Source organism: Pholis gunnellus (genome assembly GCF_910591455.1).
Source record: "Pholis gunnellus genome assembly, chromosome: 1".
Lineage (NCBI taxonomy): Eukaryota > Metazoa > Chordata > Actinopteri > Perciformes > Pholidae > Pholis > Pholis gunnellus.
In genome coordinates this window covers 15066197-15086054 of record NC_136528.1, presented here as the reverse complement: position 1 = coordinate 15086054, position 19858 = coordinate 15066197, and the positions used below count along the sequence as shown (strand labels likewise).

At 40.7% G+C, this 19858-nt stretch overlaps 1 protein-coding gene across 2 annotated transcripts in view; it reads left to right on the top strand.

Annotated features, from left to right (window-relative positions):
• LOC306702782 (talin-2) overlaps window positions 1–16474 on the top strand; it is a gene marked incomplete at its 5' end in the record, with an annotated part of 45466 nt that extends 28992 nt beyond the window's left edge. For both annotated transcript variants that reach the window (XM_079168462.1, XM_079168461.1), the window contains 19 exons: window positions 321–453; window positions 1051–1152; window positions 1500–1670; window positions 1856–2002; window positions 3445–3546; window positions 3956–4075; window positions 4379–4525; window positions 6074–6240; window positions 7090–7273; window positions 7448–7573; window positions 9022–9138; window positions 9413–9598; window positions 9738–9845; window positions 10123–10228; window positions 10865–10989; window positions 12375–12563; window positions 12656–12838; window positions 12953–13078; window positions 13684–16474. In XM_079168462.1, the coding sequence (XP_079024588.1) occupies window positions 321–453; window positions 1051–1152; window positions 1500–1670; window positions 1856–2002; window positions 3445–3546; window positions 3956–4075; window positions 4379–4525; window positions 6074–6240; window positions 7090–7273; window positions 7448–7573; window positions 9022–9138; window positions 9413–9598; window positions 9738–9845; window positions 10123–10228; window positions 10865–10989; window positions 12375–12563; window positions 12656–12838; window positions 12953–13078; window positions 13684–13812 (2668 nt within the window). In that variant the 3' untranslated portion in view covers window positions 13813–16474. The remainder of the gene's footprint in view (window positions 1–320; window positions 454–1050; window positions 1153–1499; window positions 1671–1855; window positions 2003–3444; window positions 3547–3955; window positions 4076–4378; window positions 4526–6073; window positions 6241–7089; window positions 7274–7447; window positions 7574–9021; window positions 9139–9412; window positions 9599–9737; window positions 9846–10122; window positions 10229–10864; window positions 10990–12374; window positions 12564–12655; window positions 12839–12952; window positions 13079–13683) is intronic.
• Between the last annotated feature and the right edge of the window lie 3384 nt (window positions 16475–19858).

Below are 19858 nucleotides of genomic sequence, written 5' to 3'. Positions count from 1 at the left end.
AGCTAATTTGGCTGCCCAGCTTGATCTCCCTGTGAAGTGATGAGACCCTGCAGGCCACATTTCAGCTGTGTGACCTGAGCAGCAATGAGATGAGGGAGCCAGTAGTGAAGATGTTATAGAAACATCCTGGATCCTGTCTGTGTTTTAACAAGTTGTGTTAACGTTTGCACTTCTTTTCTCTCTGCCTGTCTTCCAATATTTATTTTTTTCCTCTTTGTCACCGTATCTGTCCTATTTTTCAACTTTCTTTCTCTTTTCTTTTTCCAACCATTTTATGGCTTTCTCATTCTCTTCTTCTCCTGTTCCCATTTAACTCTCAGAGACAAGGCCCCAGGCCAGCGGGAGTGCGACTCGTCAATTGATAACATTAACAAATGTATCCGGGACATTGAGCAGGCCTCTCTGGCAGCAGTCAGCCAGAACCTAGCCAGCAGGGACGACATCTCACTGGAAGTAAGCAAGCGTCGGAGAAAGATAACTGTAGTTGTTTGAGGAAAATGTCAAGTTATTTTCTGTTTGCATTTGTCTCTATTTGTTTGTCCTTGTCTGGTTGTTTATCTCCATCTATCTTTCTTTGCCTCTGTCAGCTTTACAGATAGAATGTTTCTTTTTCTAGTCCTAGTCTTGCTTTTTGTGTCTCACTGTTACATTTGTAATCTAATGTTGGAGGTTTTAATTAGGTTTCTGTCCATTCTAGGTCACAGACACCTCATTAGACAGAAATCAGGGATTTAATGTCATTTTTGCAGTGCTAGCCAGCGTTTTATTGATCCTTTAGTAGCAGACCTGCACTACAGTTTGGATCCCACTGGATCCGTATACCCCTCTACCGGTGATTGATGTATTTAATTGCAGAACTGGTCACAGACCAGTTTTGTTGCATCATACAAAGTTTAAGCTTGCATATTAGAAGCTAGTGTAGCTTAGGGAAAATGTTTCTCTGTTTAGCTCTATGCCTAGTGCTTTTTAGCAGCTGAATAATTTGAATGTACCTCTGTCTCATATAAAAAGCAAGACAAAAACTAATTTCTTTTTATTTCCTCTCTTCAGGCGCTACAAGAACAACTGACGTCCACTGTGCAGGAAATTGGCTACTTAATTGACCCCGTTTCCACCGCTGCTAGAGGCGAAGCTTCCCAACTAGGACATAAGGTATATAGGGCAGGGGGTTAATTACTTTGCTTAAATAGTGGAGCTGTGGAGCAACACATTAATACTTTTTTTTAAGTGGGTAGCAGTACTACACATTTCCAGTGGGTTGTTAAGACAAAATGAGTATTGATCTTCATCACAGCAGTACCTCTAATAATATCTCAAACTAGTATTATATACCGATTGTAAATGCTTTTTCTTTGTTCTTGTTCCATATGCTAAATGCTCTCTTTAAATGATCATTGATGCTGTTCGTTGACTTAGTGTAACACTTTTCATCCATTTGAAAAAGCTAAAATTGAGGAGTTCTCACAGACCTCATTAAAAACGTTCACCCTTTGCCTCAGGTGACCCAGTTGGCCCGTTACTTTGAACCGCTGATCATGGCCTCTGTGGGTGTGACATCCAAGCTGAGGGACCACCAGCAACAGATGACTTTCCTGGACCAAACTAAGACCCTGGCTGAGTCTGCCCTGCAGATGCTCTACGCTGCCAAGGAGGGTGGAGGAAACCCAAAGGTAGAACTGTCGCTGCTCGTTCTAATATGTGGCTGGAAGGATTATCTGGGCATTCTTATTCAATCAGTATCTGGTTTATTGCCAAGTAGGTTTTCACATACAAGGAATTTACCTTGGTGTTTTGGTTCATAACAATAATCCCACTAATATATAATATGCAAATGTCCTTGTGTCACACTTCACAGGCATCACATACCCATGATGCCATAGATGAGGCAGCTCAGCTCATGAAGGAGGCGGTTGATGACATCATGGTGACACTGAATGACGCTGCCAGTGAGGTGGGCATGGTGGGAGGAATGGTGGAGTCCATCGCAGAGGCCATGGCCAAGGTGAGTGTGTCTCACAGGATGTTTGATGCTTGGGGTCAGGGAACACACAGGAAAATGGCTATTAGCTATTTCTTTTCCCTGGATACCAAGGTTGGGATTGGTCAAATCAATTTAAACTGGTTCTTTTAATAAGATTCAAGAGAAGCTACAGACGTCATAAGACTTGGCAGAAAAGCTCAATCTCCTTTTCTCATTTTTCTTTTCATCTTCTTGCTGCACCGATTACTGAAATGAAGTGAGGACAAAGTTGTGGTTTGCCTGCGACTACAAATCAAATCACTGTTTAAGCATAATCGGAATAAGCAGGCAAAATTGCATAGTGAAAAATATGTTGTTCAAAATGGAAAGCGCCAAAAGTACTGTTGAGAAAACAAGTGTAATAAATCTGTAAGAAGTTGATGGCGAGTAAAGGGAAACTGGCAGGAAAGTAACCGTCATTTTCTAATTCAGATTTTATTTTTTCTTCTTCTTGATTACAACCTCAGTACCTCATAGGCACCAAAAAAAAGTATTTCCAATTAACAGTCAAACTGTTGGCAAACACATAAGGTGTGAGGGAAGAAAACACCTATATCGCAAGTGCAGACAGAATAGCATCAACTAATTACGTCCCTCCTCGCCTCTCTGAGTGAGCGTTATCGCAGGCGTGGAAAAGTGCCTCAGGTCTGGGTCGCTGGAGGGAACAGCATGTCTGCATTACCTTTGTGTGGGACGTCGTGAATAATTAATGAAGGTGGTTCATTTTCGATCTGCGTGATGAGCGTGTGTGTTTGTTTTATCCTCGTGTCACTCGGCATGTGCATGTCCGTAGTTGATTAGAAGGAGATTATCCTCTTAGATAATCCATCTACATATTGGTCCCTCTCTGCAGAGGTGATTTTAAAGGCTTTTCTGATGAACCTTTAGTCACTTAGTCAAGACTGCAGATTCAAAGGTGTTATCTCACTCGGTGGGTTATCATGTACTTGCGATATTGTAGATTAATTTCGGCACCAGCATGCTCCCCCCCCCACATGACGTCGTCTCTCTCGTCTCCTCAGTTTTGCGACGTCTCTGAGCGCTGTCTAATTTAGCAGAAATGCCAGAAACATAATGTATGCAAGCTGGTGATCAAACGTTTTTGTATTTTATTTTGGAGCTGTAATTACAGAGTGGATTTGGTGGATAATTTATAATGAGTGTTTATTTGAATATAAAATTGCGTTAATCTTGGTTTACAGATGAACTGATGCCTGCGCACCAATAGAGTTATTATAATTAAAGGGTAGATTAGATTGAACATGTCACTGCAATTTTAAGAGCTGAATGATTAATTGTTTTCATGTTTGAATATGTTTTTACCTTTTGTGAAGGACAAACCAATCATGCCTAAAATGAAAATTGCTGTACCATTTAATTTTTTTAATTTTTTTAACTGTGTGTGTCTTTGTGTCGTTCCTTAGCTGGATGAAGGTACACCGCCTGAATCTGACGGCTCATTTGTAGATTACCAGACCAGTATGGTGAAACACTCTAAGGCTATTGCTGTCACCGCTCAGGAAATGGTAAGCCTTCAAGATTGTTGAATCATTGGAATAAATTTGTTGACCTTTTAATATGAATTGTTTTAAGAATTGTCATATATATCAAAATATAACCTGTGTGTGTGTGTGTGTGTGTGTGTGTGTGTGTGTGTGTGTGTGTGTGTGTGTGTGTGTGATAAAGTAGAACATCAAAAATGCAGTTAATAAACAGCAGCTGGTAGAAATTTGAATGTCTAATGCTCTTAGGTGAAATGTCTACTGGGTTAAATGAAATGTAAATTTAGTTCTTTATATGGAACACATTTAGAGCTTTATAATAAGGCATGTTACTATTGTACATGCAGCCCCTTCGTGTACTGTCTAGGGCAGTGGAGTGAATGTGTGTGTGTTCCAGTTTTGACTGACGGTGAGTGTTGTGTTAATCCCTCAGATGACCAAATCAGTGACATGTCCAGACGAGCTGGGAGGCCTGGCCTCTCAGGTGACCGTGGACTACAGCCAGCTGGCCGTTCAGGGCCGACTGGCTGCTCACACAGCTGAGCCAGAGGAGGTGAGGATGGCCTGGATGTCACCCAGAGACTCATTGTCCTCCCCGTTATACAGCTCTGCTACATCAGTGTGGCATAATTTGTCTTTTTTACACATATAGCTGCATACGTTTTCAAAAATGGTATGTGAACAATTAGCATTGAGGGAATACATCATGGTTGAACTGAGACACATTTTCTGTATAAACATTCACAGTCAAGATTTTATTATTTATCTAAATCGTCTCTTACAAACCGGATTTCTCTATTTTGCATAAGGATAATTGCTCAGTGAATTTGTGTTGCACTGTGTTCTCTGCTACCAGATTGGTTTCCAGATCAAGAATCGAGTGCAGGAGCTCGGACACGGCTGCATCTTCCTCGTCCAGAAGGCTGGAGCGCTGCAGATCACTCCCTCCGACGGTTTCACCAAACGAGAGCTCATTGAATGTGCCCGTGCAGTCACAGAGAAGGTATTACCCGATCATTAAAAGATCTAGGTTCGAATTTTGTTGTCTTTTATTTTTTTTTAAAGGCATATAATTGTGTCAGTTAATGTCTAATTTATAAAAAAAAATGTATCCTATTGATTATCCAAGTTGCCCCTTACATTAACTTAATATATCACTTTTCTATCTTTTATCTGTTCTTAATTATGTTGATACAAAATCATTCAGGGCGGGAGGTTTTTCTGCTCGGCCTTGTATGAACCACAACAAACTAACTCAGTACTGATTTGTTCTTCACTGGAAGAGTAAAGCATTATTATTTTCTCACCAAGTGATTCTGTTCTCATGGTATCAACAATATAAAAGGCTTAGGGCTATAATTCATTTTATCATATGCCTCCTGAATTAATGCATTTTGGAAGAGACCATTTGCTAATGGCATGCTTAAGCTTCAAAGGCTGACTGTTTACTTCATAGTCCTTGGCAAAATACATTACTCTGCAGATTGTTTTTAATAATTCATGCTTAAGTATTGCACCACTCATATCCAAGCAGTTCAGCAACATTGTAAAGATGTGGCATGTGAATGCAAACGTATACCTAGAGGTATTTGTACTAGGGAATCCCCATCATTTAGCTTTATATATACAGGACTGTCTCAGAAAATTAGAATATTGTGATAATCCCCATACGTGTGATTTAGTTTACTGAACCAAGCTGAGTGTTTTTCAAGGCTCAGGAAACCCTTGCAGGTGTTTCGAGTTAATTAGACGATTCAAGTGATTAGTTGAATACCCTACTAGTATACTTTTTCATGATATTCTAATATTTAGAGATAGGATATTTGAGTTTTCTTAAGCTGTAAGCCATAATCAGCAATATTAAAAGAATAAAAGGCTTGCAATATTTCAGTTGATTTGTAATGAATCCAGAATGCATGACATTTTTGTTTTTTTAATTGCATTACACAAAATAAAGAACTTTATCACAATATTCTAATTTTCTGAGACAGTCCTGTATACTAGTCTCAATAAAGCAAGAGTTTATTCTTTTGCTTAACATCTTGAAAAGAAAAGCGTTTCCTGCGTAATATGCTCATTCTGTTTTGATCTCCTATCCTTCTCCTAACCCATCATTTCTTTCATGTAAAAATTCAAGTGCCAAGTTATTTCTTTTTTTTAGGTAGCTACATTCCGCAAACATCAGTTAATCATTTCTACTGCCACTCAGGCATCTGTGAGGAAAACAAATGGATTGGAAAACAGTTTAACACAAACTCATTTCCCCGAGTGAGTGATGTTGTGCATTGCTCTGCGTCGACATGGTGTTTTGCTGCCACAGCAAATTTGCCACTAGTATTTTGGGCTTCTCAGTTGAATGACCAAAAAATAGTATTATTACTTAACAGTAGTAATCGAAACTAATTTTAAGAAATGGTTGTGTACAAAATAGATAAGACACTATTCCAGCTGCTTTTCAAACAGTTAAGTATTTCTAATTGTACTCTCTGCCTTAGGTCAAGATATATCTGCACACCTGTATGATTATAGGGTGTGATGTGTGTGTCCTCAGGTATCCTTGGTGCTCTCGGCCCTCCAGGCAGGCAACAAAGGCACTCAGGCCTGCATCACAGCTGCCAGCGCAGTGTCTGGCATCATCGCCGATCTGGACACCACCATCATGTTTGCCTCCGCCGGCACACTCAATGCAGAGAATGACGAGTCCTTCGCTGATCACAGGTTAGAGCTGGAAATGTCCCAGATTGTGTCTGTATACAAATACAATCGTGTGAGACATCCGTTAAGTCTACAAGTGCAAGACATGACTGGAGACTGAGATTTGCCCTCTGGTTATCTTTCATCTGAAGCAGACAGCAATGACATATTAGCTGGTGAACAGGGAGGCAGGAAGTCTCTGGAGTTAGAAACTACACATTACCCTCAGGGTTTGAAAGATGAAGGAAGTGTCGCATCTCTTACTCTTCTTGCTCTTAGACTAAAGACTCTACTTGGAGGCAGGATTCCCATTGTGCTAAAAAAAAAAGGTTTATTTAAGGTTTAGGTAACGTGTCCATAATGTAGTTTCTAAAGGTTGTTAAACTTAGTCAGCCTTGTTATTTCTAAATTAATTTTAGTTAAAAAAAGATACATATCTAATGATCCAAGACAGGACTTGGCACATTACATGCCGCTATGACCAAAACGTATTAACCTAGATCCTTATGGATAATTGTTAGTGAAAGTGTACTGTACCTCACTGAAGAATCATGAAAGCAAAAATGTAGAGAAGCCCTGCCGGGGAAGGATGAAAGGGAATGGAATCACTTAAAAATCAAGAAGAAACTTTGCAGCAGCTTCCTACATTTTCTCTTGTCAATTTCAGAATAATAACAGACTTGAATTGTGACATGATCTTACCTATCCTCCTTGTGTTTGCGCCTCGTTTGATGTACAAATGTCTTCAATATGAAAAGAGTGCCAGTGTGCATCATTTTGATAACTGTGAGTCACACACATTTACATTTTTAGTTTTCAGATCTGGGCTTTTGTCTCCTTTCTTTTTATGCCGCCTCATTTTCTCTCTCTCAGGGAAAACATTTTGAAGACGGCCAAAGCTCTGGTGGAGGACACAAAGATGCTGGTGTCCGGTGCGGCTTCCGGGCAGGACAGGTTGGCTCAGGCCGCCCAGTCTTCTGCCAAAACCATTACCCAGCTCACAGAAGTGGTCAAACTGGGAGCTGCCAGTATTGGCGCCGATGACCCTGAGACACAGGTTAGTCAATCTTGTTTTTCTGCCCTCACTTTTGTGTTTGTCCTTTTATTCACTGCTCCTGTTATCAGAGATATCGAAGAATGAGCCGTTCATGGCAGTAACCTTTCAGAGTCTCTTCTCTTTCCCTGGCTGAGTTGTAATAAATTGGTGTCCGTCTGTATGTCCTTTCTCCAGGTGGTTCTCATAAATGCTGTCAAAGATGTGGCTAAGGCGCTAGCTGAGCTCATTAGTGCCACCAAGTGTGCTGCTGGCAAGTCAGCAGATGATCCATCTATGTACCAGCTGAAGAGCGCTGCCAAGGTGAGGGGGCCAGGGAGTCTGCAGGTCCTGAAACGGTGTCATCTAATTTAAAGGCCTCCAGTGGGCTTGAATAGTTAAATATGGTGACTGTGTTCTGTTCAGATTTAGATTTCTGAAATACGCATATCAAATCCTTTTTTTTACAATGACGGACTATAATAAGAAATCCTCCTCTAAATTGATGAACTTAAGAGATGTTCCGATACCATTTGTTTTTCTTTCCTGATACTCATTCCAATTCCCTGAACCTCCGTATTGGCCGATACGAAGTAGGAATGATACCAGTGCGTTAAAAACAAAAAAGTTTGGATCGGTGCATTGATTTGCGTACTCGCCAATACCCGATCCAGCATTTTAGGCTGAATAGGAGACATTTCCGATACTGGTATTGGTATTGGAACAACCATAGTATGTATGCAGAGCAGACATCCTCCTCTTCCTCAGGCAGGGCCATTAATCAGCTACAGCACCTCTCCTGTCATTATGAAACCTGTTCACACGAGTCACGTCCCAGTAAAGTAAATAGCCAGGAAATTAATGTTCTGGATAAAAGGAAACTGGGATATTTATATCAAAGATAAATATTCTGAATCCTTTGCTTCAACACATATCCGGTGTAGTGGCCATTTGGCAGAAAAATGTAAATCAAAGGGCCACTGACGCACCATGGGTATGTGGTATAGGCATGCAAAAGACTCCACTGTCCATGATGCCTACTCTGATCATAAAAATCTAATCTAAGTGAAGCAAACATCTAGAATATTTGCACAATACTACTTATGAGTAGAACAACTAAATACTAACAACAAATAAATTGGCCCTACATGCAGTGTCATTCTTCAAAGCCACACTGCTGACTGCTCGTTATCACCTCCAGCTGTGACGTTTCACAGTCTGTGGCTGCTCGGTGTGTCATGAAGTCTTTCAGATAATAATAACATGCCTCACATGCAATTTTAGGACCTGGAGGGTCAAAAAAAATCTTGTAAACCATTTGTAAGATTTTAGCTTCAAGTCATGATGGCTGTGGGCTTTCCTGCTTGGTCTCTGTGCGCCCCCTATCTTTTGGGTTTGATATTGTACACCCTCATAGTCTTCAACCACAGAAGAAAACTGTAGGAGGTTTATCCATCATGCAAAAAAAGGCAAAATCTGTTTAATAAATTTAGGGGGAGCCATTGTGAGTCATGTATAGTGTAAGTTGTCCTATTGTGTTGCAGTGTAAAACACGACTTTGTTGGTACGTAGAGGTGTCAGTTGTCTCCGTCTTTGTTTGATTGTTTCATATTCTCTCCTTGTTAGCCTCAATATTACAGAAATTACCGAATCATTTTCATAGTTCGGTCATCATGACTCATAAACATACTCTAGTGCTCCATTGCTCTGAAATGTTATGTGTGAACAACGATTTGATCAGTTTTCACTTTTTGTGTTCTCTTGTTTGTCAGGTGATGGTGACCAATGTGACGTCCCTGCTGAAGACGGTCAAGGCTGTCGAGGACGAGGCCACTCGGGGCACCAGAGCACTAGAGGCCACAATCGAGTGCATCAAACAGGAATTGGCGGTGAGGATGTGTGGAGGGAGTGTGCATGGATCGATGTTGGACAACAGTAACGCAGCACCACTAGTATCACTTATCCCAGATTGATGCTGAATGAGGTTTTTGGTGATACAGGAATACTATTTTGGCTTTTTGCCTTAAACTAATCTCATGAAAATGTGACGGGGCTGACGTAGCAAAATTAATTAATTTTTACTTCTTCTTTTTTTTGCCAGTGTCCCCAATCACATTAGCATACTACCTGCCAAATAACACCCACCCACTTTGTCATCCCCAGGTGTTTCAATCCAGGGATGCTCCCAACAAGACGACCACACCTGAGGAGTTCATTCGCATGACTAAGGGCATCACCATGGCCACCGCAAAAGCAGTGGCTGCTGGGAACTCTGCCCGGCAGGAGGACGTCATCCATACAGCCAACCTCAGCCGCAAGGCGATTTCAGACATGCTCACCACCTGCAAGGTTCTTTTTTTTTTCTCCTTACTAGTAGACAAATTCATACATGTCTAATGACTTGATGTCATGTTGTTACTATAACTTTCCTTTTTATATATACACATATAAATGAAAGTTACACCGTCCTGTTGAATCTTTTTTTCAGCAAGCGGCCTACCATCCAGAGGTCAGTGAGGAGGTGAAGAACAGGGCGCTGATGTTCGGATCAGAGTGCACAAGTGGATACATCGATTTATTGGAACAAGTGCTATTTGTAAGTTGAAGAGCGTGTCAGTCAGGAAGAGAGAGAGTGAGCGATATTTAGTGGTTTGCATTCACAAGTAAGACGATGAATGTTTGTGGCAAATGGCAGTTTTAGAAGTGGAAAGCATGCTCTCATCATGCCTTATGTCGAAAATACATTAGACTGATTTGCACCATTCCTCATTTTCTGCACACAACCAGAAGAAGGTTGTCTGTCTTTTTTCAAGCAGAATAGTGTTTATTAAGTGTGTGTGTGTGTGTGTGTGTGTGTGTGTGTGTGTGTGTAGGTTCTGCAGCGGCCTACTGGAGATCAGAAGCAACAGTTGGCAGCTTGCTCCAAACGAGTGGCAGGAGCTGTCACAGAGCTCATCCAGACTGCAGAGGCCATGAAAGGTAAGGGCTCACACTCTCCACACACCTTCGACAGTGTTGTTTGGGATAAACTCAAATAACTTTTATTTCTTTACTAATGAAGCTTCCAACAAAATCTGCCATGTTTATAATCCCCAGTAGGAGGCAACTACATCTACAAGGGAATAAGCTTTTCATTTCCCAAATAACAGCGAAACATTCCTTTTAAACAATCTTTTGGTTTACCCCTGTCCTCCTTTTTCTTGCCACAGATGGAGGTAAGTTTGGATTGTTTTTTTGTACTGTGACTTATTTCACCAGTTGTGAGCTGTTCGACACCTCCTCTCCTCGACGCTAACATTGATTCATTTAATCTCCTTTTGAAATCCAGCTGCTCTCAGGCTTCTCAAGTACATTGAGTCAGTTCAAACCATCGCGCTTCGTTTTCATCTTCGTTTCATCTCATTTTAAATAAATCACTCCATCTTCATTTCAGTGAATGGCAGTCTGTGGCCTCCATCAGCTATGCATGGGATGCAGTGATATGTGTAATCACGGTGTTGTTGTGTGGCATGATCTTTTGACACACCGCTTCCAGAAGTACTTTTTTTTTAAATCCTGTTTTTTTTATTTTTTTTTATTTCAATCTTAATTGTGTGTGTACATTTCGTGCCTTAGGTTCAGAGTGGGTGGACCCCGAGGATCCAACAGTGATTGCAGAGACGGAGCTGCTCGGAGCGGCAGCGTCCATTGAAGCAGCAGCTAAGAAGCTGGAGCAGCTCAAACCCCGAGCCAAGCCCAAGGTGGGTTACCACGTGACATAACTCACTGTGACGTTGTCAGTGTGTGGACAGACAGAGTTGTTCCTGAAAGAGTTGCAGAGCAGTAGAAACAAATAGTTTCGCAGTTTAAACCTTTAATGCTACAACTCTGTTTTCAAGGCTTTTCTAACCACAGAAGAAAATGTTCATTATATAACAGTAAAGGTTATGACTCATAAAACACAAGCTTTCTTTAAAATGGTTAATATAAATGTATAGGTTGTAGGCAGTAGTAGAAGAAGTTATCAGATCTTTTAGTCAGAGTATTAATACCCCAATGTAAAAATACTCCAATACAAGTAAAAGTCCTGCATTCAAAGGTTTGCTCAAGTACAGAAGTATATCATCTTTATTAGACACATTTCCTTTGCAGCAATGCTTTGAAGCATGACCCCTTATACCCTTATCAATGTTCTCTGCTTCTCAGTAAACATCTTTGTTGTTTTTTGTGGTTTGTATTCAAGTTTCAGTGTTGGGAGTTTGAGATTTCACAGGAACAAAATGACACGTTTTGTTTTTTGGACATTTACAGAATGTTGCTCAGTGTCTTGTGCCGTCTCCTCCCTCTTAAATGTTCCTATCAAACTATCTTTAAACTGGATTTAAGATCAGAACTTCTCCAGAATCTCTTAATTTGAACTTTCCATAACTATCACGGACATTCAAGTTTTACCCATTATTGGATATCCGTGCCCATCGAAGTTTTACTGTGTATCTCTGCAGCTGAAGCTTCCCTCATTGTTGAGTTGAAAACTCATACATTATATATTATCTTCAGCCATATTCCCTTCTCTCGTGTTTCCCCGTCCCTCCCATCATCCGTCCTGTGCTAGTTGTTGCTAAAGCTTGTCCCAGTATATGTCCTCTGGCTCCCAGTTAACCCTTCCCTGCCTGCCCCCACCACCGGAGGCCTTCTCTGCAGGGCTCTGTCTGATATGTTTGATATATTAGGTTGTTATTCCGTTCCAACTATATATCAAACATATTCCTACAGTGTCCCGCCCTGTCTACAGACTTGTGGTGTGAATGTGTGTGTTTTAAACAGGCAGAGTATGATTGGATGTGTAACACTGACGGATAATCTTCGTGCAGAGTCTTGTTTTTCTTCGGTTGCATCTAGCTCCTTGTCAGCTGTTAAAAGATTCTTTGTATCTGGCTGCTTAAAGACATCTTTTGTGTCTCTTAGTCACCAAAAATCATCAGTCAGATGTAACTTTCTTCATCTCTAAGTTGAAAAGAGTTACATTTGGGAGCGATCTGCGATGATTTGACTTGGTATTTCACTTATAATCCTAGTGGTACTGAAGGTAGCAAACTTCGGCCTCTTGAAGGATCCTGTCCGACTGATTTGTCTCCTTACCCCTCAGCAAGCAGACGAGACGCTGAACTTTGAGGAGCAGATTCTGGAGGCAGCCAAGTCCATCGCTGCAGCCACCAGCGCTTTGGTCAAATCGGCCTCGGCTGCCCAGAGAGAGCTGGTGGCTCAGGGCAAAGTGGGCCTCATCCCTGCCAACGCTGTGGACGACGGACAGTGGTCCCAGGGGCTCATCTCTGCTGTAAGTATGCAGTAAGGGGCCATTTAATGCAGTTTACCATCTGAGGCACAATTTTGCCAACAACGTTTTCCGTCTCTGCTTTCCTCTTCTAGGCACGTATGGTAGCAGCAGCGACCAGCAACCTGTGTGAGGCAGCCAACGCCTCGGTGCAAGGCCATGCAAGTGAGGAGAAGCTCATCTCTTCAGCCAAGCAGGTGGCTGCCTCCACCGCCCAGCTGCTGGTGGCCTGTAAGGTGAAGGCTGACCAGGACTCCGAGGCCATGAGGAGACTACAGGTGCAGCTCAGCTCACAATTTGTTCTCATAACATGGAGCAGGTTCAGTGTTCTTGTTCACTGTCTTTTTATGCTGCTGTGTTAGCTGCTCTCAACTGATCTCTTTCTCTAATAGATTGCTGGGAATGCAGTAAAGAAGGCCTCCGACAACTTGGTGCGGGCCGCTCAGAAGGCAGCGTTTGACAAAGCAGATGAAGCCAACGTGGTGGTCAAGACGAAGTTTGTGGGGGGAATAGCACAGGTAAGAACGCAGAGCGGTGGAGGGAGTTTTTGGAAGTTGGTTTCACTTGCTAACCTGAGTGGGGAACATGTGACACACACATGTGATAGTTCATTTGTTAATTGACAATTTTATACTTATTTAATCATTTTTGACAAATGAACATTTGGACATATTAGCACTAGATTTCTTTTATTGAAACATCCAAAACTTAAGAAATACTGTCTGTCCTCACTTACATAGAGGCTCAAATAGTTTCTTGTAATTATTAAAATATTATCATATTCTTGAATTCTCTTGGCTGCATTAATTGAATGCCTTTAACAATGTAGACCAAGTTTTTGAATACACTCAGCTTCTAGATTAATTCCTTCCTCCTCAAAAATGTGTAATCTTCTTTCATCCAGTACTCATGCCAAGACTGTATTTTTGATTTTCGAAATGTGGGAATTGAAGCTCAGTACACCTGCACACGCACACAAACACACTCATCAAACAGATTTGTTAATATTTAAGCGCATGTGTCTTATGTGACCCAAAAGCGGGCTGAGTGAAAATGAGACTGCTATCTCAAAATATGTTTTACAGAGTTATATAGCAGTTCAAATGTGTTTTTGTCTGTCTAGATCATTGCAGCCCAGGAGGAGATGCTGAGAAAGGAGAGAGAGCTGGAAGAAGCTAGAAGGAAACTGGCTCAAATCAGGCAGCAGCAGTACAAGTTCCTGCCCAGCGAACTACGAGAGGACGACAACTAAATATTCACACTCGCATCTGCATACGCTCTACGCCGTGTGACGAGCACATCTGTGTTTGTGTTGCGAGTTGTGTCCTTTTCAACAGCACACTTGAGCAGCTATGTGGCCTACAGCGACTTCAGATATGTTGTGACTGATTTTACAAACCAGTAATGCCCAAGTCTGCAGTGAGTCCACATCACACGGAAAGATCTCAAACTCGCCCGTTTGAATTACTACTGTATGGAACTGACTACTTTCTAAAAAAACGACTGAAGAACTGCTCATTGTCCTGATGTATAGCATAACTACTCTGACTGATCCAATCTGAACCAGAATGTGACACGCTCTGGACAAACGGCACAGCTCACATGTTTGCCCTTAAGCTAAAGTTTCTTTTTTTTTTTTGTTTCACAAATTGCAGCTCTAAATCTGAAGGAAAGATTGTATTGCCACTCATGTGATATAGCCGTTTAACTGCAACACCACTCGGAGAGCAAAGAAGATTTCAGCTCGGTACTCTGATATTGTTTGAATGTTGTCTTTTATGCTCCAATTTTGGCACCTTAATATCTGTTTCAATCATGTGACGTGTCTTGACTTTAATTCAGTGGTCAGTAACCCTATATGGGAGGTAAGACGCATATTGGTGTTTCTTGGACCATAGTGTAAATTTCAATAACAGACAGTTGTTTTGGGGAATCTGCCTTTTAAAGTAGACAGTGATGTAAGCGTCTTTGCTTTCATTTTTTATGCAAATATTGTTGGGCTCTACATGCAAAATGTCTTTCTAAGGTGCAACAAATTCTACATGTTTGTCTAAGCTCTTGAATATAGGCGTCATCGTGTGCGGCCGCTCAGACTCAAGTAGAATGTTTTACATTACCTTACCATGTGAATGCTTTTCTACACAGGACCACATATTACCGTTGAAGGAATATTTATTACTCCTGTAGTTTGTTTTTTTTAGCAAAGAGGGGTCAGAAGTGGTCTCACTTATGTACCACTACTAGCAGAGCCTGTGGTCAGATATCCTTCCTACATCTTAAGGGTATTGAGACCTACAAACGGTGTAAACTGAATTTGATCATCATGCAATAACATGGATGGTGCTCTAGGGGGCAGTATTGGTTTCCCTTACACCATGCAAACTTTTAAAGTAATAATATAGGACATGCTATTGTATAATTGAGTGCTTGTTTTAGTTTTAAATATATATTATGTGGTTGGAGTAACCAGGCAGGTTGATCGGCTACAACATCTTGCAAATGAAGAATACCTGTAAATACCTCGGACGTCTTGAATCAATGGAATGCCGTGCAGTGCCACTTCCGTGCTTTGTCTGATGGTTACTACTCCCTGCAGATTTACTTTGGCCCTTCCCTTGGTGATTTTCTATCCCACTGTCGATCACTGCCAGGGATTGATTTGAGTCCATTCATCTCCAGTTCCGTAAATTCAGAAAGCGGCACAAAAAACATTTGGCAATAAGCTAATTGTATCAAATAAAACTGTTTAGAATTGATGTTAAAATAAGTGGATTGAAAGTGAAGTGACTGCAACACTAATCACTGCAGCTCATCTCCTTTTTTGGTCCATCACTCTCTGAATTGCAGGGTGCTTTGTGTGACTATACTGAATATACTACTTGCTGCAATAGAAGAACCTTTTGTTTACCGAGTTTGATTGTAGTGTGTTTGGTTCCCTCGTCTTACTTTATAGGCTGTGTTTCTATATTAAACTACAGTAAATCGTAAGATTGGGTCCTGCTGTGAAAATGCATGGCTTTGTGCTTCAGATGCATCTCTTTGTTTATACAGTGACAGAGTTTACCTTTTTAAGGATGCACTGAGTGATTCTGACCTCCACATACAAGACCGTACACCATAGCTAATGGCTCAAGACAGACCGTCACATTACAGTTTGTTTTTTTTTAACAGTAGGGATCTGAATTCAGAGGTGTTGTCTGGCATTGTATTTTGTGTGGGAGGGGGGAGGGGGGGGGATGGGGTCCACTACTCATCAGTCCAGTCTAGTGTTATTATTAGTGCCTTAGTCCGTAGCCCATACAGTGTCTGGTCAGCTTGAGTGACCTCCTTCACCTCATCGGTCAGTAGAAGGTACTGGACGAGTAATTGTTTGGGAATGTAGGTTCATGTCCGTGGGGGTTTCCTAACATTTATTGTCTCACTTCTAAACGTACTGTTCCTCTAAGTGCTGAACTCTGCCACATGTAAGGCCTTTTGGGGATGACAGAGGAACTGTCCACCAGTCAACAAAATGTGTTGCTGTAGATGTACCATCAGCATTAATATATATATATATATAAGTATGTATATTATATATATGGACACATTTTTGTACTGCATTCCATGGGCATGTACCACAGTGCTTCTAAACTACGACAGACTGGAGATTTTAGTTTGTCAACTGCTTTATTGTGTGTTATGAAGTCACTGATATTTTATGAATTGGCTTTTTCTCCTCGTGCTTTTAAGCCTCTATGAAAGAGAAATGTGTTAAGAACATGTTGATATATCTGTCACCATTAAGATGTTGTGGCGCATTTCAATGATGTGGAGTAATTGAAGTGTCCTGTACGTTTTTTCCCTCAGAACAGAATCAAATTAAGAAGTTGCTACAATAAAGATAAGTGATAACATACAATATCATAGATATTTATCCGGCCTCAATAAAACTATTTTTTGTATTCACTGAAAATAAAGCATTTCAATGTAACTTTGTGTGTCAAGTTTACTTTGGTGGTTATTTCTTTTGTGGAGCAAAGCCAGAAATGTACATGCATTTTACAGCAGGTATAATTTATAGTTTGCTGTCGTATCTTTACTCTAGTTTATGAAAACACATTTATTTTCAAATTTGAGACCTGCATAACATGCTTTCCACCATGTGTACTCGGTGTTCCCTCATTTTGCTGATCTTCCAGTTTGGGATCCTCTGAAGGCTTTTGATTGTCTGAATGTAAATTTTAACTTGGAAATATCTTAAGTCCCCCCCCCCCCCCCCCCCCCCAATAATATAACTACAATACTGCATCTAACCTGAACATTTTAAGATTCTTTAAAAAAAAAATCCCACCTTTTATACAACGAGTAAATATAATCAAAACAAAGATGCATGCTTGACTGTGCTCCAAATAAGTTTGAAGTGCGGTCACTTCCCTCCTAAGCTCAAATATCTGTAACCACATGCAGGGTTGAAGCTACCGTTGAGGACACGGGGGTCTAAATTTGTGAGGTTTTACATTCTACAATTTAAAATTTTACTCATTTTGGTCATTGGGTATTCAGACTTGATATATTTAAATTTGACTACTTTTAGGAATCAGAAGAAAAAAACTAGGGCTAGGTAGTTATTAGGTTTTTACCTTTAGAGTATATCCATTTGCTTAAGTGTTAACTACAAGATTTTGCCTCAATAAAATAGCCTTAACGAAGAACATTTAAATCAGAAAATATCTGATCAAAGAATCCTTCATTCTCCATCCCACTTTTGACACTTAAGTTTTCAGTCATTGATCCCAAAATATTCCTTTTGGTTGGTACTCAAAATGTATCGAGGATCAACACCCAGACCTAGAAGGAATCAGTTCTCCGCCAGAATTGTGTTCCTGTCAGTTTGGAGACTACTTACAAACAGCATTTAGATCTTTGTCTTGAGAAATAAAGTTTACAGAAAGTGAGATTTAACAGTTTGCTAAATAGATCTGACTCTCCATGTGTTTCTGTTACATCCTCTTGCAATGCCTCAGCAGCAGTGCTGACAGGATGCAGAACAGGTGAATAACAGAATGGAGAGCTGGCAAGCGAACAAGGTCTCTTTACGTGTCTCAGGACGCGATGGTATTTCTGAGTCAGCGCTAAACCTGAAGCTATACTCAATCCACGGTATGGAGTGAGAGCCGTGCTAAATTTGCCCGGCGCTAAACTTTGAGGCGGCAATGTCAATTATTGTGGCACACCTGCTTTGAACACTGAAATCTGGAATCCTTTTTCTGACGTTTTCACCTAAAGTAGTTTCTTGAGGCTACTAATGCATACGCTTTTCCTACCGACAGAAATCGAACTAACGCTTTTAATATTTTCCAGTTCCTGCTGGATCTGACTTTTAACAAGAGGCCCTGTTACATTGACTTGGCTGAGGGGGAGATGCCAAAAACCTTGGCTAAAAGAACGAGGGCATTGAATTTAATGTGGACAAGCAGCTGATAGAAGATAGCTCATCAATTATTTTTACGCCCTAAATCTAATTATATTAAAAGTCAGAAAGCGGATATGGTTACTGGTGACTGCTGCATGCTACATATCAAGGTTGTAGGCTTCATCCACTAAAGACAGTTGTATTCAATATAATATTACCTGCCCCGGCTTGTAGGCACAGGCACAAAGAGTATACCTTCTCAGCCACAATTGCCTCGAAGTCACTGCTTCATTTTTAACAGTTTCATTTCAATAAAAAGATGATGGTCACATCAGGTTGTTGGCTGTGTTACTCCGATGATGTCAAATTACACACCAATGACACGCTGTAATAAGCGTTCACAGTGGATAAACCCACTCATCACACTGATATTTTTACATGACCTCACGTATCAGCCCCCCATGTCTGAACCGTTCTGAGCCTGATCAGGTTAAATCAAAGCAAGAGATGAAGTTTGGTGGAACACCAAAACTGTTCCGCCTCGATACTTTTAATTATTGAAGAGTAAGTGAGACATTCCAGTCAGACATTAACAATGAAATCATCACAGTACTCACATTTTTGTCTGGGAGCTGCTCACCCAGCTGTCTCAACACATCTATGATGAACCACTCAAGCAGCTCTGGCCTTCATTTGTGGTTTGACATCAGCATCAAGGTTTTCCTTTCACTATTTGGTCTGCAAACTGTTAAACCCCTTTAACACAAAAGAGCTGTGATGTGAGTTTTTCACAACAATAAATCAGTAATGCAGACATGGCCACCAACATTCAATAGTCACCTCATTAAATACAATTTCTTTGAACTTCACATGTGGCTCTTCAAAAGGACATACAGGGCTCCATTCCTGCATGATGGGAATTAAGGGAATACTGAGGGTAGGTTTAATTATATTACCCATCACAGTGAAAGTTTTTGTTGAACAGATCAATTGAAAGTCAGCTGTTTTTCAAGTAGAAATATAGCACTGATTTCCACTGAGCAACACTCAAGAAATGATGTCTGGTGTGCAACAATGAGGAGAAATGTAATTTCAGACCTAGTAGCCAATACATCCATTTTACTTTTAATCTGGAAATGGTCAGTTAAAAAAAGGGGCTCATTTTATATAGACTTTAGATTGTGGATTGGCTTTAGCGTGAATAAAACAACGTGATAAAAGGCTCTAAAGAAACTGTGAAGACCACTTGGTCTTTGCTGCAGGCAAAAATACCGAAAACATGTTGTTCATGTATCATGGCCCTGTGAGTTACATTGAGTTACATTAAAAAGACTTCTGTCTGCACTGTTGATAACTCTGAGCCCAAGTATTTTAGAATTATTTACAGACAATCAAAACCCTAAGCTTTAATCGGAGTAAATCGTTAACTGTTGGTACAATGCGTCGGTGTTCATCTCTCTATCTATCCAGGGTGCTAGGGTGACATGGATTGCGCCATGAGCCTCTCTGATCTCTGTATATGACTGGCGTGCCTGGCTGGCTGCTTAACAGTCCACAAAACACATAGCGGAATGACAACACAGTGACAGCTGACTGCCTTAAAAAAGCTCCATGTCCATTCCTGGACCGCCAAAGAGATAAAATATATGGAGTAAAAAACCCAGAATAAAAGGGACAAATAACTGAAGGATATGTTCCTTAAAAAAGTTTAAAATTCACCATCAAAACTTCCTCAGTTGTTCAAACGGGGAACATGCATTATTGGGTCAAGATTTGTCCAGTTATATGTATGTTTGATTGTGGAATGATTTTTCATTTAGGCTGCTTGTTATTTTTTTCTATTTTTCTCCCAATTCTTTCACAAAGGAACACGTAGGATCTGATTTGGCAGAAAGCTAATGACCCC